The 22,785-nt window shown below is 37.9% G+C and overlaps 1 protein-coding gene across 3 annotated transcripts in view; it reads left to right on the top strand.

The window, feature by feature from the left end:
- The window catches only part of ADGRB3 (adhesion G protein-coupled receptor B3), a 731,019-nt gene that overhangs the window by 343,132 nt on the left and 365,102 nt on the right, over positions 1-22,785 (top strand). For all 3 annotated transcript variants that reach the window (XM_008062740.2, XM_008062741.2, XM_008062739.2), the window contains one exon: positions 9,813-10,007. In XM_008062740.2, coding sequence (XP_008060931.1) covers positions 9,813-10,007 — 195 coding nt within the window. The remainder of the gene's footprint in view (positions 1-9,812; positions 10,008-22,785) is intronic.

Raw genomic sequence — 22,785 nt, 5'->3', positions numbered from 1 at the left:
GAAAAATCTCAACAAAACTTTAAGGACCCCTCAAAAGAAAGTATACTCTATTATTCAATCATTCATCTATCTGTTCATCTATGCATTAATTTGTTCTACAAATATTTGCTTAGTTTTAACTATGAGCCAAGCAGAGTTGGAGAACAACTTCAGCATAACACATAACAAATTAGCATAAAGTAAACAGGAAATGAGATACATAATTACAAATTGTGGTGTGTTAAAGGAAGTGAGAGGTGTCAACAGAGGGAATCATGTTTCTTACTATAGATAAGAAAATCACTGAGGTTTCCTCAGGGAACTGAGGAAATGACATGTCAAACTGTGACCTGAAAGATGAGTTCCATCTCCTGAGATGGACAGGTGAAGAAGGGTAGAGAGAATGAGTTTGTCAGGAAATGAGAGCATAGGCCATGTAAAGGGAATAACATTTGGACAGATCTTGAGGTCTTTAAAGAAATGAGACAAGACCTACCAACAGAGTTGTAAACGAGAGGAGAGAATCATGAGATAAGGGTGGAGAGCTGGGTAGGAGAAAAAAAGAATATGTTGTGCTTTAAAGCCTTTGCTAGGGGTTTGGATTTCATTCTAAGTACATTGGGAAGGTATTGCAGAGGAGTGATTTGACTCAGTCTAATTAAAGAGACGTGATTCAGTCTGATTAAGGAGGGGCCTATGGCTGTTCGGTGAAGAACAGACCATAGGTTGGTGGGGCTGGAAGCTGTGGAACCTGGGACAGGAATCCAGATGAGAAATGAAGGTGCCATTTGTTAAGGTTTAGTGATCACAGTCAGAAGATTGTGATGTCATTTTTCTGAGGTGGGAGAGGCAAGACTACAAGGAATAATTGGGACAGGTGAGACTGGGGGTTGACAACAGTTGTTTTTATTAAATATGGAGGGAAGTAGTTGGATACAGGAGTGAGAAACTCAGACTCTAACTCTGGGACAGGAAATAACTTTGGAAGTCATCAACATAAATAATGAGAAATGAGGAAGTGAAGAAAGGAAGTGTATTCACCCATTTCCACATTTTAATGATGAACAAGAGCCGAAGAATGAGGTAGTAGTTAGAAGGAGATGCAATGTCAAAAAATGATTTTTTTGTATTCTTTTGTTTTGTTTTTAATGAAAATACTAGATCATTTTTCTATATTAAAAGAAATGATGCAACATAAAGAAATAGCAAAAATTTAGAAGAGAAACAAGAAAAATAAAGAACATCCAAGAAGATCAGTAGAAATGAGATCTATTAAGAGTCAAAAACTTGACTTTGGTAAGAGAAAGGATTCTTGTTCCATTGTAGCCAGTGCAAAGCATATGGGAAGGATGACATAGTGAAAAGAGCTTGATAGGTTTTGTGTGGGAGAGATTATGGGTTTTTCATCTGATGGATTCCTTTTTCTCCATTTGGTATGAAGCAGGATCATTAACTAAGAGTGAGGATTTAGGAGGAGATGTGTGTCTTTTCAGAAAAGATGAAAAGGTATACAGTAGTAATTTCCAGGAGGTTGAAAATAAGCCTATTAGAGAAATATAATAGGATTACCAGGCTGCATTGAGTATAATCTGAAGTTTGAAATACAGAATTTAGAGTATGGCTAGCTAGTTTAGTTGTGATTTTTCTGCAGCCAAGTACAGCTACTTGGATGCGAATGCAGATGCGGAAAAGGCATTTGTTAGAGCCTTGCTCTTCAAAATGTTTTCTGAGGACCAAAAGTATCAGCTATGCCTGAAAGCTTGTTAGGAATGTAGAATCTCAGACCCTTTCCCAGACCTACTTCAGGAGAATCTGAACTTTGAAAAGTTACCTTTGTGCTTCATATTAAAGTCGGAGAAGCATTTCTGTGGTAGATTTTATCCAGGGTTGATGTTTTGGTGGATGAATGTGTTGGCCTTGGAGAGGGGCAAAGAAGTTAAATGATTATTAATCAGCTTCTAACCATCACAAGACATACTCTGTTGGGTGATATCTGATTTTCCTCTTTTGGACATATGTGCTTCCTCCTCTCCCTGAAGTTAGGTACTCATGTGCCCAGTTCTGGTCAGTTGACTGTATATGGAGGTGGTCTTTGCCATGGCAGTCTTGAGACTGTCATTGCCAGTGCAAGGTCTTTTATCCTCCATCATTTCAAGCCCCTTAAAGACTATGATGAACAGAGCCTCTCTGGTGATGTGAATTTCACAGGTAGCATGGCTAGTGTGAGAAATATTCCTTTTGTCATTTTCAGGCACTGAAATTTTTGGTATTGTTTGTTTTCATAACATAACAATCCTATTTTGACTGATGCATTATTCTTAGAACCAAGAAGTCAAGTAATGGAAATAGGACTGAGAAAACCTTAAAGATACACTGGGCTATTAAGTGCTCTGCTTCCCACTGGAGTGGTTCCTAAAAGTGTGGATCCTAGTCTGTGACCACTATACCATTTGAAGCTTAGGGAGTATGTTCTAGTTTCATCTTCTGGCCCAAAATGTTTGTGAGACTATTTAGATTAGTTTGGTGTCCAAAAGAAGTTTCATCTACATAGGTCCTTTGCTCAGGATTGTACTTTTTTTGAATTGTAGCCAAATCTTTTAAATTAAAGAAACTCCTAGTTTCTGTTGGGTAGGCAAATTTACTATGCTCCCATCCCTATTTTGAAAATATCCAGGATTTACAGGAAAATATGCATAATATGTACCTGGCTCAGTTTGCTTCATTACTCAGTTTATTCTCATAACAATAATTTGCAGTCCTCAAATTCATATTATCCTATCTCTCACTTCAAAGTTTCCTGGGACAAGAAATGGATACACAATGCCCTTTTGTCAAATGTTATTCAAACCGCATTTCTGGGTTTTATGTGACACATATGTGATTTATGTGGGGGAATTCCAGACTAAATCCGCCCTATCATAGTGTCACTATACAAGAATTATCTTTTTACATTTGAATTTCTAGCCCTAAGGCAACTCTGAGGTGACCACAAGCTCTTTATATCAAGTATAGGAAAAATTAGGAAATATTCATATACTAGAACCAAGGGTATATATTATTTTTCCATACAGGATAGTCTTGGTCTTTCCTGGAGATTTCAGATAGATATGTAAATAATCTAATACCATTATCCAGTGAGTGACTTTGGTCTTATAAAATGACAGAATTATGAACTGAATCAAGAGATGTATATTTAGATCATTGCTTTATGAAAAGAAACTTTATGCATAATTATATTTTAATTGAAGCCACTTGGAACTGTGAATACCTTGAATTAGCTTACAGATGGACTGTAGGAGTTGATGCTGAAAATAATATATAAATATGTGATGTTTAAAGTGTGTCATTTGCACAGAGCAACTATGATAATCCTTTTTTTTAGTATTCACATAATAGAGACAACTGTGGCTGGCAGGGGGAAGCGTGACATTAGGACAATAAGGCTATTTTGGAAACACACCTACTCTTTATCCATGACCCTTACCACATCTCTATATAAAGAGCAAGGAGGCTTAATCCAGAACAATGAAAAGCAACTATTTCTAGACTTAATTTGTTTCCCTTTCACTGTTGATTTTGTCAACAGTATTAAACGTGAGTGACACAGAACCTTTTTAGATTTGTTACTTCAAGCAATACAGGGTGTTGCAATATGAGCAGGCATGATCAATGATAATTATAATTTTAAAAAGAAATACACCCTGAATTGTACCCCATATCTTTAAAATAAAAATGTTTTAAAAATAAAAAGTAAAAAACAGAAAGAAATACAAAAATTATAAAACATGTTTGAACTGCTTCATGACTGGATTAAAAGAATAAAAAAATTCCCCCCAGGGGAAATATAAAGTCTTTGATGTAGCCTTACAGAATTTTTCCCTGCACTCGAGTAAAACTACCTGCAAATCTTCTGTAGGTGTTGGTAAATGACGGTAGGAACATTTACACATTATACTTCTCAAATGATTTTCAATACTTCAAGGATTTGGTGAGTTGCTTCAAGTCTTTTGTTTCTAGTATTCTTTCTTCTTATGAAAAATAATTAATACTTCATTAAAACAAATGTGGTTGAGAATGATTTTTAAATATTGTGAAAATATTTAATATATTTAAATATTGTCAAAATGGTTATTTGAACATTTTAATGTTTGCTAAATATTTATCTTAACATTTTAATATTTATTAAATATTTATTTAAATATTTTGTTCATTTAATGCTTATTTAAATATTTTGTCACTATCTAATTAAAACACTGTATAAAACCAAGTCAACATGTAGTAGTTAAGCACATGAACTCTGGAATCAGACTGACTGTCCAACCTACTTGGGAATTGTATGAAATTACCATAAAAATTAGAACAAATTGATCCAAGATTATTGAACTACCTGAGGGCTCCTCCCCCAGAAAAATATACCAAAAAGTGTTTCTAACAATCGTTTCAAAACCAGGTGCTTAGGGATATCACAGAATAAATACATCCCCCGAATATAAGTTTATAATAATTGCAAATGTCATGAAGTCAAACACCATAAGGGAGAATCAGCAAATGCTGGAATAGGGATACTTAGCAAGGCAAGAAGTAAAAATAATAGAAAATATTTAAAACACTATAATATGTTTGATTAAAATAAGAGATGAAAGAACAGAAACCACGGTCAACTAATGGCAGAATATAAAAAACATTAAACAGAACTTCTATAAGTAAAAAATATTGTTAGCCGGGCTCTGTGGCTCAGCCTGTAATCCTGCACTTTGGGAGCTGAGGTGAGTGGATTGCCGGAGACCGCAGGTTCAAGGCCCGCTTGGGCAACTTGGCGAGACCTCATTTCTACAATAAATCAAAAAAATTAGCCAGGCGTGGTAGCGCACGCCTGTAATTCCAGCTACTTGGAAGGCTGAGGCGGAAGGATCGCTGGACCCCAGCAGGTCAAGGCTGCAGTGGCCGGGAGCGGCCACTGCACTCCAGTCTGGGTGACAGAGTGAGACTCCAACTATACACACACACACACACACACACACACACACATACATATATGTAGTCACTATATATATATTCTATTCACTATAGATATATATATCTATATACAATAATTCCATTGATATATATATATATATCCAAATTTATTTGCTGGATGTTTTTTTCCTGGATTATGAAAAAGTTGAGACCAGATTGCCCTTTATTTGCATTCTACCTTTCCTCCTTTGTTGTTGTCTCTGTGGTTTAATTATATGGTTATTTCTAAGATTTAAATCCCATACAATCCCTTCTTCGACCTCTCTCTCTCTCTTTATCATTTATATATCAATGGAATTAGTGAATAGAATAAATATTCAAGTAGATCCAGTTGAAGAAAGAATTAGTGTTCTGGAAGTTAAGAATTGAAAACCTGGACCAGGATCTATTACATGTCCATAGAGAAAAGGATCAAGATGAAAAATACCATATAGCCAGTATTTGGAGGAATTGAAAATTAAAGATGAGGACAAAGAGGAAACAGTCGCTGAATTCCCACATTTAATCTCATAACATAATCTCATTATGTTAACCCATCATAACAACCATGCAGTAATTTCTCCTGTTCAGAGACAAATAAAAAAATCCCAGGAGAGAGATAATTTTTCTAAATCTAGGCTTTATTATTCCAGCTGTTCTTTGAATGTGACATTGTAGCAAGATTTCCAGAAAGTGTGCTTTATAGGTAATTGAAAAATTATATTTGCACCCTAAAATGTTGTTGAGCTCAAGTCAGGTTTTCTACTTCTGATTTTGATTTTGAAAAGAACCAGGGAGAAGATTGTAATAGAAAAGAAGTAGCAATATGAGAAGTCAGTGTTTAAATAAGATATAGGCTATCAGGTCATATATTTAAGAGAGAGAGAAAGAAAGAGAGAGAGAGAGGTAGAAGAAGGGATTGTATGGGATTTAAATCTTAGAAATAACCATATAATTAAACCACAGAGACAACAACAAAGGAGGAAAGGTAGAATGCAAATAAAGGGCAATCTGGTCTCAACTTTTTCATAATCCAGGAAAAAAACATCCAGCAAATAAATTTGGATTTTCCATTCTAGGTTACAGGTGGTAAAATGGTAGGTGGGAGGTAAAGAAAACCTTTCACAGCATGCTTGTATTATGGAAGGAAAATCAAGAACCTGGAAACTGTCTTTCAACTAAATATGTTCTAGATGGAAATGTATCTCATCCAAGCACTTTTTATCCTCTGTATGAATGCTATGAATAGTCTACACTAGTGTATAAAAATATTACAAGGTATTTGTCCTGAGTGCTTTTCACTGAACTGCCAGGAAGGATGTTAATCAGGGCCAATTGTGAGAGCTGGTGCTGTGATCTGCGCACCTGTTTGCTGAGTGCTGAACTGATAACCACTCACTCCACATAAGCCTGCTAAGCAGCTGTCAGATGGCAATGACGTTAATTTACTACTGACTCGGGCCGGATTTGATGCTGACCCAGACGTGACAGACTGGCTTTCCTATTAGTTGAGCCAACCTGTGCTTCTGTAACTCTTTTGACTGGAAACAGAAAACATGTCTAAATGTTTTATTTCTCAAGACTCAAGTCAATATTGCAATGTTTTTGTTTGAGGGGAAGCATGCATTAGATCTGTGCAAGTTAAATCTCACAGGCGTAGGTATGGGTTGCCAAAATAATAGATAAAGGCCTGGTGGGAGGCAGTCAAACATTATTTACCTTGGCAACCATGGCTGCATTCTATTCCTAATGGGAACAATTTAATCTTCTGCATATTTGAACATCACAGCTGTGATTTGCATTTACCAGCCCAAAACTGAGGACTGAATTGTATGACGTTTTTTAGGTTAGACCTTGTTAACTTCATTTCTCTTCAAAACTTTCCTCACACTCCGCCTGCTGAAACAGACATGTTTCAGCCCAGAAGCCACACAGTCTCTTAAGCTAGGTAATTTATTTCTATCATACTAGTTGATACCAGTGTTTGCTATGGACCGTGCTTCACGGGTTAGGAGAGTTTTCTAATGTGCCTTACTTAATTCTATGACCTAACAATGTAAGCAAAGGACAAAGTTGACTCATTCATTTATTCTTTCATTTAATTCATTTACCCAATATATTAGTTACGTTTCTAGTTGCTGGGAATATAATAATAAACAAAATCTTCTTCATGAAGCTGATAAATCAGCCCAAGAGCTAGACAGCCCAATGGCAAGTAAGGTTGAGCTCAATGAAGCAGAATGAGATGACTGAAAAGGATGCTTTAGGTAGGGAGTCAGGAAAGACTTCTTTTAGAAAATGACATAAAAGCCATGTGACTCTCTATAGAAAGACTGTCGCCGGAATAAGGAAGAGCATATGCAAAGACCCTAAGAAAAACATGTACCTAAGGTTGTTGAGGAAGAACAAAAGACCAGAGAAGCTAGAGCACAGTGAGTAAGGGGGAGGTGTTAGATATCTCTGAGACCTAGGTCATGCAGGACAAACAGACCACAGTGACGCCAGATGCTCTCCACCACGCTTCTACCAACCATCTTAGTCTTGCACGGGTTCATCTGAATTAAGAAAATGTTTTTTAAAAACATTTTTACCATATAGGTCTTTTTTTTTTTTTAATCTGAGACATGGTAAGCTAATCTCCAATGCATTCAATTGCACAATCATCTGCAAAGTTGAAATACAAACCTAGGCATCCCTGGCTCTAAAGTCCATTCCATTTTGTTACACCACTAAGGTATAGTTAGAACAGCTGAATTCACCCTAACAAAGTGTTACTGTATTATATGCTATGGCTGTAAAAAAGACAGGGAACCCACCCTCAAAGGTCAGAGAGACTACAATACTAGGACAGAAAGATGCACAAGCAAATAATTACTATTCACTGTGATAGAAGTGATGCATAGCTGGGCATGGTGGCTCATGACTGTAATCCCAGCTCTTTGGGAGTCCAAGACAAGAGGATTGCCTGAGCCCAAGAGTTCGAGACCATCCTGGGCAACATGGTGAGACTGCATCTCTACAATACATTTAAAAAATTAGCCAGGGGTGGTTGTGTGCCTATAGTACCAGCTACTCGGGAGGCAGAGGCAAGAGGATTGCCTGATCCCAGCAGGTCAGGCTGAGGTAGACTTGACGTGCCACTGCACCATAGTCTGGGTGACAGAGTGAGAATCCAACTTAAAAAAAAAAAAAAGTGATGCGTGTATGAGGGACAGCACAGAGAAGAAATTGATTATCTCTGTTTAGATGTTTAAAAGAACAAGAACTAAACCTGAATGGGTTTTAAATAAGAGATAATGAAAGAAAGGAGGGTGAAATATCTAGTGCAAAAGTATGAAGTCATGGAGAACATGACCTGAAGAGAAAATTGCAAATAATTACCAGTGGTTTAGAAGCAGGACTGGAGTCCAGCCTGGTGGCATGTGTCATTGTGGCAACCCAGCTGGCTTCTACTTTGGGGTCAGTGTCCTCCTTACTGACCAATGCGGAGTCTGTACCATAATTGAATATGTTAATGCCACTCCATAGCAATTAGCACTGAGACTGAAGAGATAGGCAAGGGTGAGATTATTGATGCCATGACAGCCATTTGCCACCAAAGAGAGATAAAAATAAATAAAAGAAGAAAATTGGGGGGAAAATATGCTGCCTAAGTATGTTTTCTTTTAGCATAACACAATGGAAATAAAATATGTCTCTGAAGATTTTTTTTTTTAGTTTGTCAAAGAGTGTTAGATGATTTTAGAGATGAAGAGAACTGTCTGAAGGTGTTGAGGTGTCAAGATAATACTTTTTAGAATATAATACTTTAAAAGTCCATCCTTTTTTGATTAGTCCAGATTGATTGCCATATTTTAAAGAATTTCTTGGCATGTTTTTGATGGGAAGTTGGTAATTACAATGATTACACTTTAACCTTTCTATTTCAGTATTTCTTTGCTATGCTGGTTCTTGATTATCTTATGATTTTTAAGTTAATTTTATCACATCTTTAGTTGTATGAAGATGAAGATCAACCTTCTAGTAAACAAGTAAAAGTATAATGGATAGTTGCTATCTCTTTTCTCTCTCTTCCCTTACCACCTTTCACGTTATAAGTTGTTTTTCCTTCCTGGAGCTATAAGATAAGCAAATATGAGAACAGGCTGGCACATTTCTCTGGCCATCAAAACAATTTAAGCTTTGCATTTTAATGGCTTTTTCTGCTACTGAAGACTTAGCAGAGAATTATTATTATTATTATTATTGTTTCTGCTTTTGTTTACTTAAAAAAATTAAAGCTAAAGTAATTAGCTTTCAATCATGTCATAGTAAGCCTCTGAAACTTAGAGATATTTTCTTAAGTTAAAATTTTTCTTGTGACAACTTATCCTGCTGCTATATAGATGTGTTTATTTTAAGAGGTAAGGCAAAAGTTAATAAGCTCAGCTTGTCAGTAAAAATTGATACTTTGAAGTGTTTATAATATCTCATCTCTGTTTACACCTTACTCAACAATCTCCCGTGTTTGCCACATGCAAAAATATTTTTACTTTTACTCCAATTAAATCTCTAAATGAATACACATTTTCCCCCAATGTGTTGAATTGTGTGTTCTAACTAGAAATGGCAAGTTTATGAAGGCTGCCAAAATGTATACACTCATTAATTCTTGCATGCTGAGTGGTTATCCATCTGAGGATGGGATATACACAATTTACAACCTTAAAATCCTCCCAAGAAATTGCAAAGCTATTTTAAAGTTGACTGAGCAGTTGTAAATACAATGATTTGACGAAGATTTGCAGAGAAATGGTAATGAAGATTCTGATGTTTATTCTGTTCTTTGACCATTGCAGATTAAAGAACACCTTGCTAAGGGGCAGCGAATGCTGGCTGGTGATGGCATGTCCCAGGTGACCAAGACCCTGCTGGATTTAACTCAGAGGAAAAATTTCTATGCAGGCGATCTTTTGATGTCGGTAGAAATCCTGAGAAATGTGACAGACACATTTAAAAGGGCAAGTTACATCCCTGCGTCTGATGGTGTCCAGGTAAGGGAGACAAGCCCATGAAAGAAAAGACTAGTAGAGATGAGACACACTAGTAGCCCCAGGAGGCCAGGGCAGCCTCCCTGGAGGCAGCCTGGCCTGGAGGAAGACATGCAGGTTGTGCCTAATGTGAGCTCTAGAAATGACCCCATTCCCTTCGTCATCCTTTCCCTCAGGGTCCTCACCATAAAATGCCCATATTACACATCAAGGGGAGACTGAAGGAGAACATGTGTGAAGTGCTTTGAGCCCTCAGATAAAAGGCACTCAGTAAAGTCCAGGTGGTGTCGGGGAGCCTTTATTCCCACATTTAATATCACCATCTTGCCATAGGAGACTATTAAAAGCACATTAAGCATAATGAAAGCACATTAACTATAACATGCAAAGAAGACATAGTTTAAGGTTTGTTTAGAGGGAAAATAATATTTAATTTTGTGTAACCATTGCCTAAAATACGAGGCAAATACAGAATTGTTCTGGTTGAGAAACTAGGAAATTCAATAATAACTCCTCACAGCATATTTTTTCTTGCCACGAAAGACTTTTCAAGCAACACCATTTATTTCCATAATAAAGTTTAAGTACGCACCAATTTCAGTATTGCCTTTGCCATTAAAACAAAGCACGTGGAATGGCAAATGAAGCATATTTAACGCCACTTTCTAGTTGCACTTCAGATTAACTCTTTTTGCGCTGTAGACTGAAAGATACTCCTGCCAAGAATGCTGAGTTGATTTCTGCATTTTGAGCATACTCTTCTTGTATTCTCTGCCTAAAGTTCATTAAAATAAAGGTTTGGCAAAACTCCCAGATTAGGTATTTTTTTCTTTCAGACTACTCTTCATTTGTTTTATTTGCATTTCACTTGGAAAATACAAGGATTGTCTTTTGTTTGCTTGTTTTTGTTTTGTTCTGTTGCTTTTTTTTTGTTTAGTTTGCTGCTTTTTTGTGGTTTTTCATTTTGTTTTAATTAACTATTGGGGGGAAGAGGAAAAGAAGGCTTTTTGGAATCATGGAACCATTCATAGATAATACTGATATCCTGATTTGTACAGACGTGCATCTATTGCTAAAATTATATGCATACACCACTGCAAGTAACTGCTATGAAAATCGTCGGTGCTGCGCTCTATATTATATCACCAGGGTCCATTTCTAAAATTGTAATGTTAAAAGTATATGTGGAGGTAGAGGAAGATAACCACCATTTGAGCATTCTCAAGTAGCTTTTTTTCGTACAAAGAATGAAACAGTTTTTTCTAATTTTAAAACATTAATAAAGTAACAAAGTTCAGCTTTTCTCAGCAGTTATAAAATACTGCTATTGGCATTTATATTTAAAAACAACATCTAAAGTTGTTGACACAAAGTGCAAGTTATAGTTCCAAAAAGAAAATTCTCATTCTTTTGTTTGCAGTTGAAACACCAGGCAAAGTGTTCTTGCACTAAATTATCCCTAACTCTCAAATGTGTAGAGCTTTAAGACTTTGAGGTGCTGAAGTTCAAGAAATTGAGATTACCAGGCTATATTTGGGATGTATTTTGATTAAGCTAATTATTGGGGTACATGGACTCAATGAACATAACCAAATTTTTAGTCATGGACATTAACTGGTTTTACTTAAATAGAGCAATTTCACTAATTATTTTGTTGTCATTTTAGGTCAGTCAAAAACAAGGTTTCAGCCGGGCTCGGTGGCTCAGCCTGTAATCCCGCGCCTTTGGGAGGCTGAGGTGAGTGGATTGCCTGAGCCCGCGGGTTCGAGACCCGCCTGGGCAGGCGAGACCTCATCTGTACAATAAATAAAAAAAAATTAGCCGGGCATGGTAGCGCGTGCCTGTAATTCCGGCCACTTGGAAGGCTGAGGCGGAAGGATCGCCGGAGCCCAGCAGGTCGAGGCTGCGATGGCCGGGAGCGGTCACTGCACTCCAGTCTGGGCGACAGAGTGAGACTCCAACTCAAAAAAAAAAAAAAAAGAAAAAATAGGTTTCTCTGTTTCCATCCTACTTTCTCATCAAAGAAAGTGCTAACAGAGTCCTAAGTACATTGGTGTTCCTGTCATTCCCTTGCAAATGCCAGCTGCATTTTCCTGTGTCATCAACTTTTCTGGTGTCTTTCAGGCATCTGGAATGTCCTCCTCTTCTGAAATCCCTTCTTCTTCCATCTCTACCCATCAAAATCCTAGTTCAACTCTAGTAAGCCTTTCTGTATGCCAGAACACTGAGCCCCATCTCCCTATGAAAATGATCATTCTTGTCCCTGAAATTTCAGAGATCTCTGTACTTCTTGTATTTGTCTGCTTTGCTTCATTGTAAACTCTCGTATATAGCCTTAATCAATATTCCTCATACCTGAAATTGCATATATGTATTGTCTTCTTTGCTTCATTGTAAACTCTAGTATATAACCTTAATCAATATTTCTCATACCTCACAATGCCTCTGTTTTTTGTCATCTCCAAGGGCTTTGGACATCTCTAATTGGCTCATGCCTCAAGATTACTCTGACATAAACTAAATTAATTTTGTATTCCAAATGTTGTTGCATCTTCCACTTTCTTTGTAGAATAACTGTCCCTAGGCTAGAATGGAAATGCTGTCTTGACTTTTCTCTTTTCTTTCTTCCCTCCTGAGTCTGTCTACACAAGGCCCTATCCATCCATTCTTTCCTCTCTTCCCATTATCCTAGGTCAGCCCCTGATGACTTCGACCTGTTTCACTCTGGATGCTCTTCCTTTTGATCCTCCTTCACACATTGACCTATAGCCTGTCCATGCTGTACACTGTGGTACTATTAGTTGTCCTGAGACAGCTCTGACTATGTCACTTTTTACCCAAATACCTACATTGGAGCTTTGGGGCCACCCCATAAACAACAACTCAAAGTCTCCATCTTGGAATCTCAGACACTCCGTACGTGTGGCTTGCCCTTCTTTCCAGCCCCACACATGAACCCTCTCCTGATTCCTGAAGGCACTGTATGTCCCTGGCTCTGGCTTTTTCTTCCTCTGTGCTCTCAGACTGACTTGGTCTATCTCAGTCTTCCCAAGTAAGCTCTTGGTCCTCTGGGTCTCTAGATTCCAACAGCATTTTTTTAAACTTTATTTTATCTTATGAATGTGGAGTACAAGTTAGGATTAGGTACATAAGTATTCTACACGCAGGTGAAGTTTGGGCCTTCGACTGGTCCTCTCTTCTCTTGGTTTAGGACCAGGGACCTTTTGTGTTATTGTGTGCCACACCCCCTTCTTTCCTCCAACAGAATTTTCTTCCCTAGATCTCTTTCTGTCTTGGGTCATGAGCACATCTTTGAAAATGAAGACATTTTTCTGATCCATCTTTAGACCAGCCCAAGCCCCAGCCCCTCTCTCCCAAATGAGATTTAGCATAGAATCCTAACTACAGATGGTGTTCAACTAATGTTTGCTGAATTAGTTAACAACAAAATTAATAATCAGAGAGGTACAGTTGAGCTTCTTTCAACCTTGTTATTTGCCCCTAGAAAATGATGAGTAAAAACCAAATAAAGGTTAAGTAAAGCTATTTAAAGAGAATATATTCTCTTAAATGCAGTTATGTGCAAGGTATTTTATCTAAAGTGGCTAGCAATGCTGTATTCAATACAAAAATTGATATGATATGCTGCTGAAAGAGACATAACTTAACTGTATAGACACAGAATGGCTATAGGAGCAAGATCATAAGAAAAGAATGGACATCTGGTTAGTAAATTATGAAATGTACTCCATCACATACACACATGCACATGCAGATACAAGTTGGTGCATATATTTTTTTTCTACTGGAAATCAAACAAATTAAACTGTGAAGACCTTGAGAGAATTAGAAGGCTTTCAAAATGACTCTGATACTATTACAAATTAAGAACATAGGAACTGGCATTATTCATCCTAACCCATGAGATCCTTCTCTTTTTTCAAATGACTCCTGTAATTAGCATTTTTTTAAAAATTATTTTTATTTGAGATTCAGGGGTACACGTGCATGTGTTACATGGACATATTGTGTATTGGTGAGAATTGGGTCTCAGGTAGCCCGTTCCCCAGATAGTGAACGGTGTACTCGATGGGTAATTTCTGAACCCTGACCCCTGTTCCCATCTTCCTTCTTATTGATATCCCCAGTGTCTTTTATTTCCATCTTTGTGGTCATTTAACTTCCGCATATGAGTGAGAACATGTGGTGTTCATTTTTTTGTTTCTATGTCAGTTCACGTAGGGTGATGATCTCTAACTCGATCCATGTTGCTGCATAGGACATGATTTCGTTCTTTTGTGTGTGTGGCTGCATAGTGTTCCATGGTGTATATATACCACATTTTCTTTATTCAGTCAACTGTTGGTGGGCACATAGGTTGGTTCTATGATTTTTTTTATCATGAATAGTGCACAAAAAGCTAATATCATGGTTATTTCTACAAGGCAACTTTTTTGTTGAGGGAAGTGTGGCTCTTTGCAGGAAATTTGTTCACAGAAAATTTTATTCAGCAGAGTTTCCAAATACATCTAAGACATTTTATTCTTGTATCTTTAAATACTATCTATACCTGCTTAATAATCATAGTTCAGTATGTGAGACATTTACATAGATACTTTAAGTGAGTATACTCATAGAACTGAATATTTGCCCATAAAATTTTAAATTATTATTGCTTTTTTCCCCCTACATCAACTCAATCAGGTCTATTTTCAATGTTAGTAAAGCTTTTTTTTTCTATTTCTGACTTTAATTTATAAAAAGTTTACTTTAATGCTGCTTGACAGCATCATAAATCAGAATACTGTTTTCATCTTAAGAAATTAATAAAATTATGAAGTTAAAATTTCCCCAGATTATATACCCTACTGAGAGACAGCATACAATTACAAGAGCCACCTGAATTTTCCATTTTGGGAATTAATGTCCTCTTTTATTAAGAGCAATCATGTGTTGCCACTAGCAATGAAAAAAAGAGCAAGCAAAATATATAACCCTTATGCTTTTCTTAAACCAAAAGAGTACACAACTTTTTCATGTCAAATGAAGACAATTAGGACTTAAAAACTTTATAGTATGAATTTTCAGAAGTAAAAATTTTAATTACCATTAATTTTATAGAAAAATGCATGACTGAATCCCAAAAGTATCTCTTTACTAAATCGACACCAAGTTCCATTAAAACGGACATAATTACTTCAGTAAGGAACAGAGTAACCACAGAGCAGGGCTGTTTCCTTTTATTTATTACTCTGTCTTCCTGAAGTTTTTTCACTCTAATATACAACTGCTCTGTATTATGATTATACCCATTAAAAAGCATATATGTGTTACTCATTGCTTGTTTTTAATACCAAACTTGAAATAGATCAGTAAAGAGTGAAGAAACAAAAGAAACAACTTATGAGATTGTTTATAGTATAAACTGGTGAGTGTTGTGGGTCATGACTGTAATCACAGCACTTTGAGAGATGAAGGTTGGAGGGTTGCTTGAGGCCAGGAGTTTGAGACCAGCCTGGGCAACATAGCAAGATTCCATCTCTACAAAAAATAATTTAAGAAAAATTGATACTGTAAACTAGCCAGTTAGCCACTGAGAAGATCTCCAAGAGGTGACTTTAGCACAGCACATGTCTGCTGCACCTGCACCGTCAGCTGTAGAGGTTTTGCCTGGTCAACTGTTTGGTCTAAAGTGAAGCTCTGTTCAAAGTCTTGTTCTTTCCTGAAAGTACCCACCCTTGGGTATAACTGTGAAACTATTTCATTCTGGTTTGGACAATATCAGCTATAATGTACACCGTCATTTTATGCCCACTAAGAACAAAAAGCTACTTTATGAACCTCTACAATACTAAGCTGACTCTCATTTTGAGTTCTACCCTGAGTTGTGAGATATTAATTTTTTTAAAATACACTTTTATGTCTTGGAAAGATAAACCATAGTAATAATCTCTTTTTGGATACTAGCACAGCATATTCCAAAGACTCTTTCCTTCAGGCATATTTCTTTCCAAGCCTTTGCACTTGGTCATACCTCCAAGGCTCTACTTGTTATAGCTTTTCCTTTTCCAATCTGACATATGTTTCTTTAAGATACAAATCAAATATCTTTTTTTTTCTCAAAAATCTTCTCACCAAATCCCAGGCAGAAATTTTTTTTCCCACTTCTCTGGGCTTTTGCAATCTCATAAGCATGCCTACTATAGCACTGTCACATATAACATTGGAATGATTGTTTCTAGGTCTGCCTCCAGCAGTAAATTTTAAGTTTGTTGAGATTATTTTGTCCCTAGGGCTTAGTCTGGTACTTGAAGCATAGTAGAGACTCAACTGTTTGGTGAAATATTTAATGAGTAAATAAGGGATAAATAATTAATAAATAGTAATATTTGAGGGATTCACACTGCTTTACAGAAAAGTGCCCTGAACATCCAATTATTAGAGAGAGAAAGAGAAAAACTTATTCATTTGCTTTTGTTTCTGTTTTTGTTTACTGGCCACTGGAAAATTGATACTGAGTCTGATTCTATCCATAGAAGGATTGAATTTGCACTGTTCACATCAGAAACTTTAAAATTTGACAAAATTGTATATCAATTCAAATTCCAGATTGTCTAGCAACTAACACATTACTTAGTCTTTATCTTATGTCTTCATCCCCCTCCCAAAAAAGGAAGAGATAATAGTAAGTTAATTCTCATTATTTGTGGTAGTTTCATTCTATAAAATTACAGCAAACACTGTACCTAATTAACAAAAACTCAACCACCACTCCTAGAAATACAAGATTATGGTCCTTTGAGAATCTGGTCACTACATTTTCATCAGCCAATCAAAATAACCCTGTTTTATGTGTGTTTCCGTTTTTTTAAAAAAAAGACACCTTATTTAGCATATATTATTGATACGCTGACATAGAACTCACAACCCATAGCACCATACCTCATGCCTAAACAAAGTTTAATACATGTATTTTCTATATAAAGCACAGCCCACCTTTCTTGTGCTTGAGTTCTTCACCACTATCCTGGGCCATTTTAAACAATGAAATCACCAACAGAAAGCACAAAAAATATTAAAACATGGCACTAAACAGACCATGAAAAGAACACCTGTTTATAATGTGAGGCCTGAAACAAAACTGCAGAGCCTCAGCTGGTAACATGCATATTGGATAACTCAACATTTCACCACTCTGCACATGTCCACATTTGATGTGAATTTTGATTTTGAGACTACAAATAAATTTTAGCAAGTAGGTATATTCAGAAATACAGAATCTGTGAATAATGAAGAGTGACTGTATCTGTTTTCCATGGATGTTGTGAGGGTCAGAGGTAGCACAGGTTAAATATGTAATGTTCCACACATATTTGTTAATTTCCTGGCATGTCGCAGGTACTATAAATGTGATTACTGCTAGTGTTGTAATTACTAACATAAAAGTAAAAGATGTACCTTGTTCTCAAGCTACTTTCAATATCATTGAAGAAAAAGATAACTTACTGAATGAGGCTGGACTGGAGCGATACAAGTCAGTGTGTCCCACTTCTAGGAACTTTAGAAATATCCAGGTCTGAACTGCAGGAGTATGGAAAGAAGTCATGGGACAGCTAGGACTTGAGACAGAATTTGGAGAATGGAGTTAGGCACAGAAACACTTGATAAGTCCTCAAACTATTCAGAAACATAGACATGGTATGAGATGGCACGTTCATTAGACAACATTTTGTGGAAATGGGATGCATGTGGGAAATGCAGATCATGAAGACAGGAAGGTTAAGGATAAAGAGAAAGAATTTGGACCTGATTCTCATCCATGGAGATGTCTGGGAGAGACCTAGAGGTGGGAAAAGAAGACAGCATGTCCTGTTGGAAAAGAGGGAGAAGATCTATTGATGAAACAAGAATAAGGCCCTAGAGACAGTAGAGATTTGGGAGATGAAGAGAGAAAATATTGGAAAGAATACACATGTGGAAGTGTCCACACAAACCCAATACTTGTCTGAATGCAAAGACCAGTCTCTACTCAGGCATCCTCTTCCTCTTAGACACACTTCTGTTGGTCTAACTTAGTGTTTTCCAAACGTTTTAGACTGTGATTCAATGTAAGACACACAGTTACATTACTATCTAAATGAAAATTCTAGCTTTCTAAAATAATATTTACCTTACTATGTGTAATACACTCTAGCGTTTTCTATTCTTTTGTATTTCATTAAGAAAAATTGATCATAACCTTTGAGCTGTGCAGGACAGTAACTTGCACCTGACAATCACTCCATTATAAACACAGTCTCCTTCTTCTATTGCTTCCCAGCCTGGGAGAATTCTGCAGTGTTTCTCTGTGGTTGAGAAAGACTTACATAGCTAGCATCATTTTCCAGGAAGTACTTAAACCTCATCTTTATTATAAATGTAGAAATAAGAAATTCAACAACAAATAACTTTCTTAACTGGGTGGAATATTAAGCAACAAATCTTGCTTCATCAAATCCACATAATTTAATCCTACCATGAACACAATCTCAAAGATGGTCACGGCCTGAGAGAAACTAGTAAGGCCAAGGGAAGAGTATGGTGAATACCCCCCCACAATCAAGTGGGAAGGGGACAGAAGGCAAGGGGATCTCAAGAAAATGTGTGGGATGACCTGTCTACTAGCAAATGCCATGTGACATAAATAAATGACTTGGATTGAGTTAAAAAGTACAATAAAACCTAGGCAGGTAGCTTTATCCTTTCAGAATCCCCCATTATTTTCTTCAGAGTCAAAAAAATATTGAGATTTGCATTAGCAAAATGTACAGATGGTTTTCTGTTGTGATCCCTTTTATTATCAGTGGTTTTCATGTTTTAAAAAGTTGTTATTTAAGTATGTATTGGTTTGCTAGATCTGCCATAACAAATACCACAGACGAGGTGGCTTCAACAACAGATACTCATATCTCCCAGTTGTGGAGGCTGGGTGTTCACCATCAGGGTCCTACAGGACTGGTCTCTCCTGAGGCGTCTCTCTCTGGTGTGCAGATGGCATCTCTCTGTCTTCACACGGTCTCCTTCTTTATGCATTCACATCGCTGGTGTCTCTTTGTGTGATCTAATCTCCCCTTCTTCTGAGGACACCAATCAGATTGGATTGGGGCCCACACTAATGCCCTCTTTCTAGCTTAATTTCCTGTTTAACAACCTTATCTCCAAAGACAATCACGTCTGAGCTACTGGCTGTTAGGGCTTCAACATATAGACTTTGGAGGGGGGTATAGTTCAGCCCACAGCATGGACACTAGGAGGACAGGAGAGTTTTCCTTCGTGAAGCATTATGTGCCAGGAGTCTTCCCCCAGGACCTGCTGGGTTGACTGCCTGTGGTATTGCGAGGGGATAAAGCTGCGCCTTTCTCTGGGTCTCCTCCTCTTCTCTCACTCGGTGGCCCTTAGTTCATCCCCAGGCTTGTGCCAGACTTTAGGGAGCACGCCTTACCCTTTCCCTCACCCATAAAGCATCTGCTGTCTGGATGTGATGGCAGTTTTGCCACATTGAGTCATGGTGTTTTTATAACACTGGCTGCTCTACCAGGCTGTCTCTGGGGGAATAATTTGATTTTATTGTATTTAGTATCACCACTAACATGTTTGCCTTTGTTTGTTTGTTTTTAGTTGAGGGCTCACTCTGTCATCCAGACTGGAGTGTAGTGGCATGATCATGACGATTATGGCTCACCGTAGCCTCAACCTCCTGGGCTCAGGAGATCCTTCCACCTCCAGATTAGCTGGGACTACAAGCGCAAGCCACCACACCTGGATAATTTTTTTTTTGTAGAGACAAGGTCTCGTTATGTTGCCCAGGCTAGTCTCAAACTCCTGGGCTCAAGTGATCCTCCCACCTTAGTCTCCCAAAATGCTGAGATTGCAGGTCCCGTCACCCAGTCACGTTTCATTTTTAAAAAGAGGCCAGGAAAGCAGTGCTGAGCCCATGCCCCAGAGCACTGAAGGCTGGATAGCTTATTCTTTCCACCCAGCCTCCTCCCATCTAGTTCACCTCAAAGCCTGACTTCCTTGCTTCCTCTTGATGGAGTCTGTGATGCTACAGTTAGCTTAGAGACATGGGTAGCATTGCAGCAAAAAATGCCGGTCGGAGCCATTCTGAAACTCCAGAGGTCAAACTCTTGCATCAGGGCAAAGCAATGATATGAGTGTGAAACACAGTCAGTGGTTCCTGGGACAGTGTTCTCATGTCATTCTCAAAATGAGTCAGGACTAAAAGAAATATATATATATTTTATAAAGGTGTCCTTAAAGATTCTGCTTTGTTTTGCCTCCCCCCAAGCTAGTGGCTATCAGGACATATTAGTTTCAATGATCTGTTCTCACATTCCTTTTAATCTGATTCACTGCTGTGGTCAAGCAGAGACATCCAGCCCTGTCCCCTCTGGCCACAGAGCCCGCACTGACCTTGACACCCTTGACCTTCAACGAACCCCTGCCTTTTGTCTCCTAGTTTTCCAGGGGCTCAGATTCTTGCTTCTAAATTATATTCTCCATAGACCTTTGTGCCTGAAACCTGCTAGAAGGCACCTCCTGTGGTAATATCCTGCCTTTCAAGATCCTTGTTGGTTTCAATTGCCAGTGGTCAGTTGATGTGCTGCTTGAATAGATTTTCTGGATACAAGGTTTAAATCATAGTATCATGATGCTTTGTCCTGGTTGATTATGAGTTATTTTGCCTATTCACCTGTTACAAAGAGTAGTTAGAGCATTTCGGGATCTTTTAGTTGTTTTTTATATATAAAAATTAGGGCATCTGGCACAGTGGCTCACGCCTGGAATCCCAGCACTTCAGAAGGCTGAGGCAGGTGGATAGCTTGAGTCCAAAAGTTTGAAACAAGCCTGGGCAACATAGAGAGACTTTGTCTCTACCAAAACTAAAAAATAAATCAGCCGGGCATGGTGTCATGCACCTGTAGTCCCAGCTTCTCAGGAGGCCAGTGCAGGAGGATTGCCTGAGCCCAGTAGTTCGAGTCTGCGGTGAGCTATGATTGTGCCGCCACGCTCCAGCCTGGGCAACAGAATGAGACCCAGGTTAAATTAATTGAATTTAATGGATTTGCTCTTAATGTCATTGATTGATACTTTGTTAAATGGAATACTAAGAAGTAAAGCCACACCCATGTCACAGAGAATGTGTGATCCATGCTTTCATCTATACTATAGATGTGTTCATGGGTTCATATATAACACATGCATATGTCATTAGCCATGTGCATCAAGACTAAAACAATGAAGCCTATTATGCTATATCTTGAATGTCCTGAATTTTTACCTAAAGAATGGTCTGTCTCTCCTTGCTTAATCTTAGCAGTAGAGAGTCGTCTTTTAGGATTTATATTATTCTATAACCTGTCTCTCCTTCTCCTACATATTCTTCTCTCTTACTTATTCCTTTTCCTGTTGAGGTTATCATCATTGCCTTAACTTTGACTTCATCCCATTCCATTCTATTCCTGGGAATCTTAATTTTTGTCTAAAAAGGCTTCAGTTTTCTTTCTGTTCTTCTCCTCCTTCTCCTTCTCCTTCTCCTTCTTCTTCTTTTAGTTGGAGTCTCACTTTGTCACCCAGACTGGAGGGCAGTGGCACACTCCCAGTCACCACAGCCTCAGTGGCACACTCCCAGTCACCACAGCCTCAGTGGCACACTCCCAGTCACCACAGCCTCAGTGGCACACTCCCAGTCACCACAGCCTCAGCCTGCTGATCTCAGGCTATCCTTCCACTTCAGCCTTCCAAGTAGCTGGAACTATAGGCACGTCCTACCATGCCCAGCTAAAAAGGCTCCAGTTTTAACTCAGTCCATTATTCACAAATTTTACTGTTTGAGCTTGTCTTGTAATTAAACCTTCCCATTGGTCCTCTTCTCTTAACTAGATGGTAGATTTCTCAAACTCAACTTGAGCAAAACTAAGCTCACTATCTCTTTTCTCAATGCTGCTCTGCTTAGATGGTAGTCAGTGTGGCCAACTCCTCACCGTACTCAACCAGCAGGGCTAGGAACCAACGACCGAGCTTTGATTCTGGACTTCTCCATGCAACCTGTCATCATGTTGTTTCCTAAAACAAGGTTCTATCATCTCCGACCTCAATCTTTAAGTCAAGCTACTTTCCAACCATCCTGTTTTCTCTCTTATTCCTACATATGCATACTTTATTATTTTTCACTCAGCAACCAACTCTAGACTTTTTATATTTTTCATGAAACTCCTGTCATATAACCATTATGAAATCAAAGCCTCACTTTATCTGACTCCAATCTATCATTTTCATCCTACATGTATATCTTCCCTCTCAACCCCACCCAGCCCCCTATTCAAGACCACTCCAGTTACATTGTCTTCTTTTCTGTTTCTCAAACCTGTTCAGACTGTTCTTTACCCAATAATTTTTTACTTTCTCTTCCTCCCTTTTTTTGGTCTGGAGCTCTCTTTCTTGGGTATTTCCATGGTTGTCTACTTCTTATCATTCTAGTTTCTGCTCAGATGCCACCTTCTTAGTAAAGTCATTCCTGCTGACCATCCAATTTAAAGTAGTCTCTCTCTCTCTCTCTCTCTCTCTCTCTCTCTTTCACACACACACACACACACACACACACACACACACACACACACACACATCTCTCCCTGGTCCATTTATAACAAAATACTTAAGACTAGGTTATTTATAAAGAGCAAAAATTTAAAAATTAATTTCTGTTTATGGAGACTAGTAAATCCAAGGTCGAGTCACCAGC

This window comes from Carlito syrichta, unplaced genomic scaffold (genome assembly GCF_000164805.1).
Source record: "Carlito syrichta isolate Samal-C Ts95f unplaced genomic scaffold, Tarsius_syrichta-2.0.1 Scaffold305809, whole genome shotgun sequence".
NCBI lineage: Eukaryota > Metazoa > Chordata > Mammalia > Primates > Tarsiidae > Carlito > Carlito syrichta.
The sequence above is the reverse complement of the archived record's forward strand: the minus strand, read 5'-3'. Positions and strand labels throughout refer to the sequence as shown.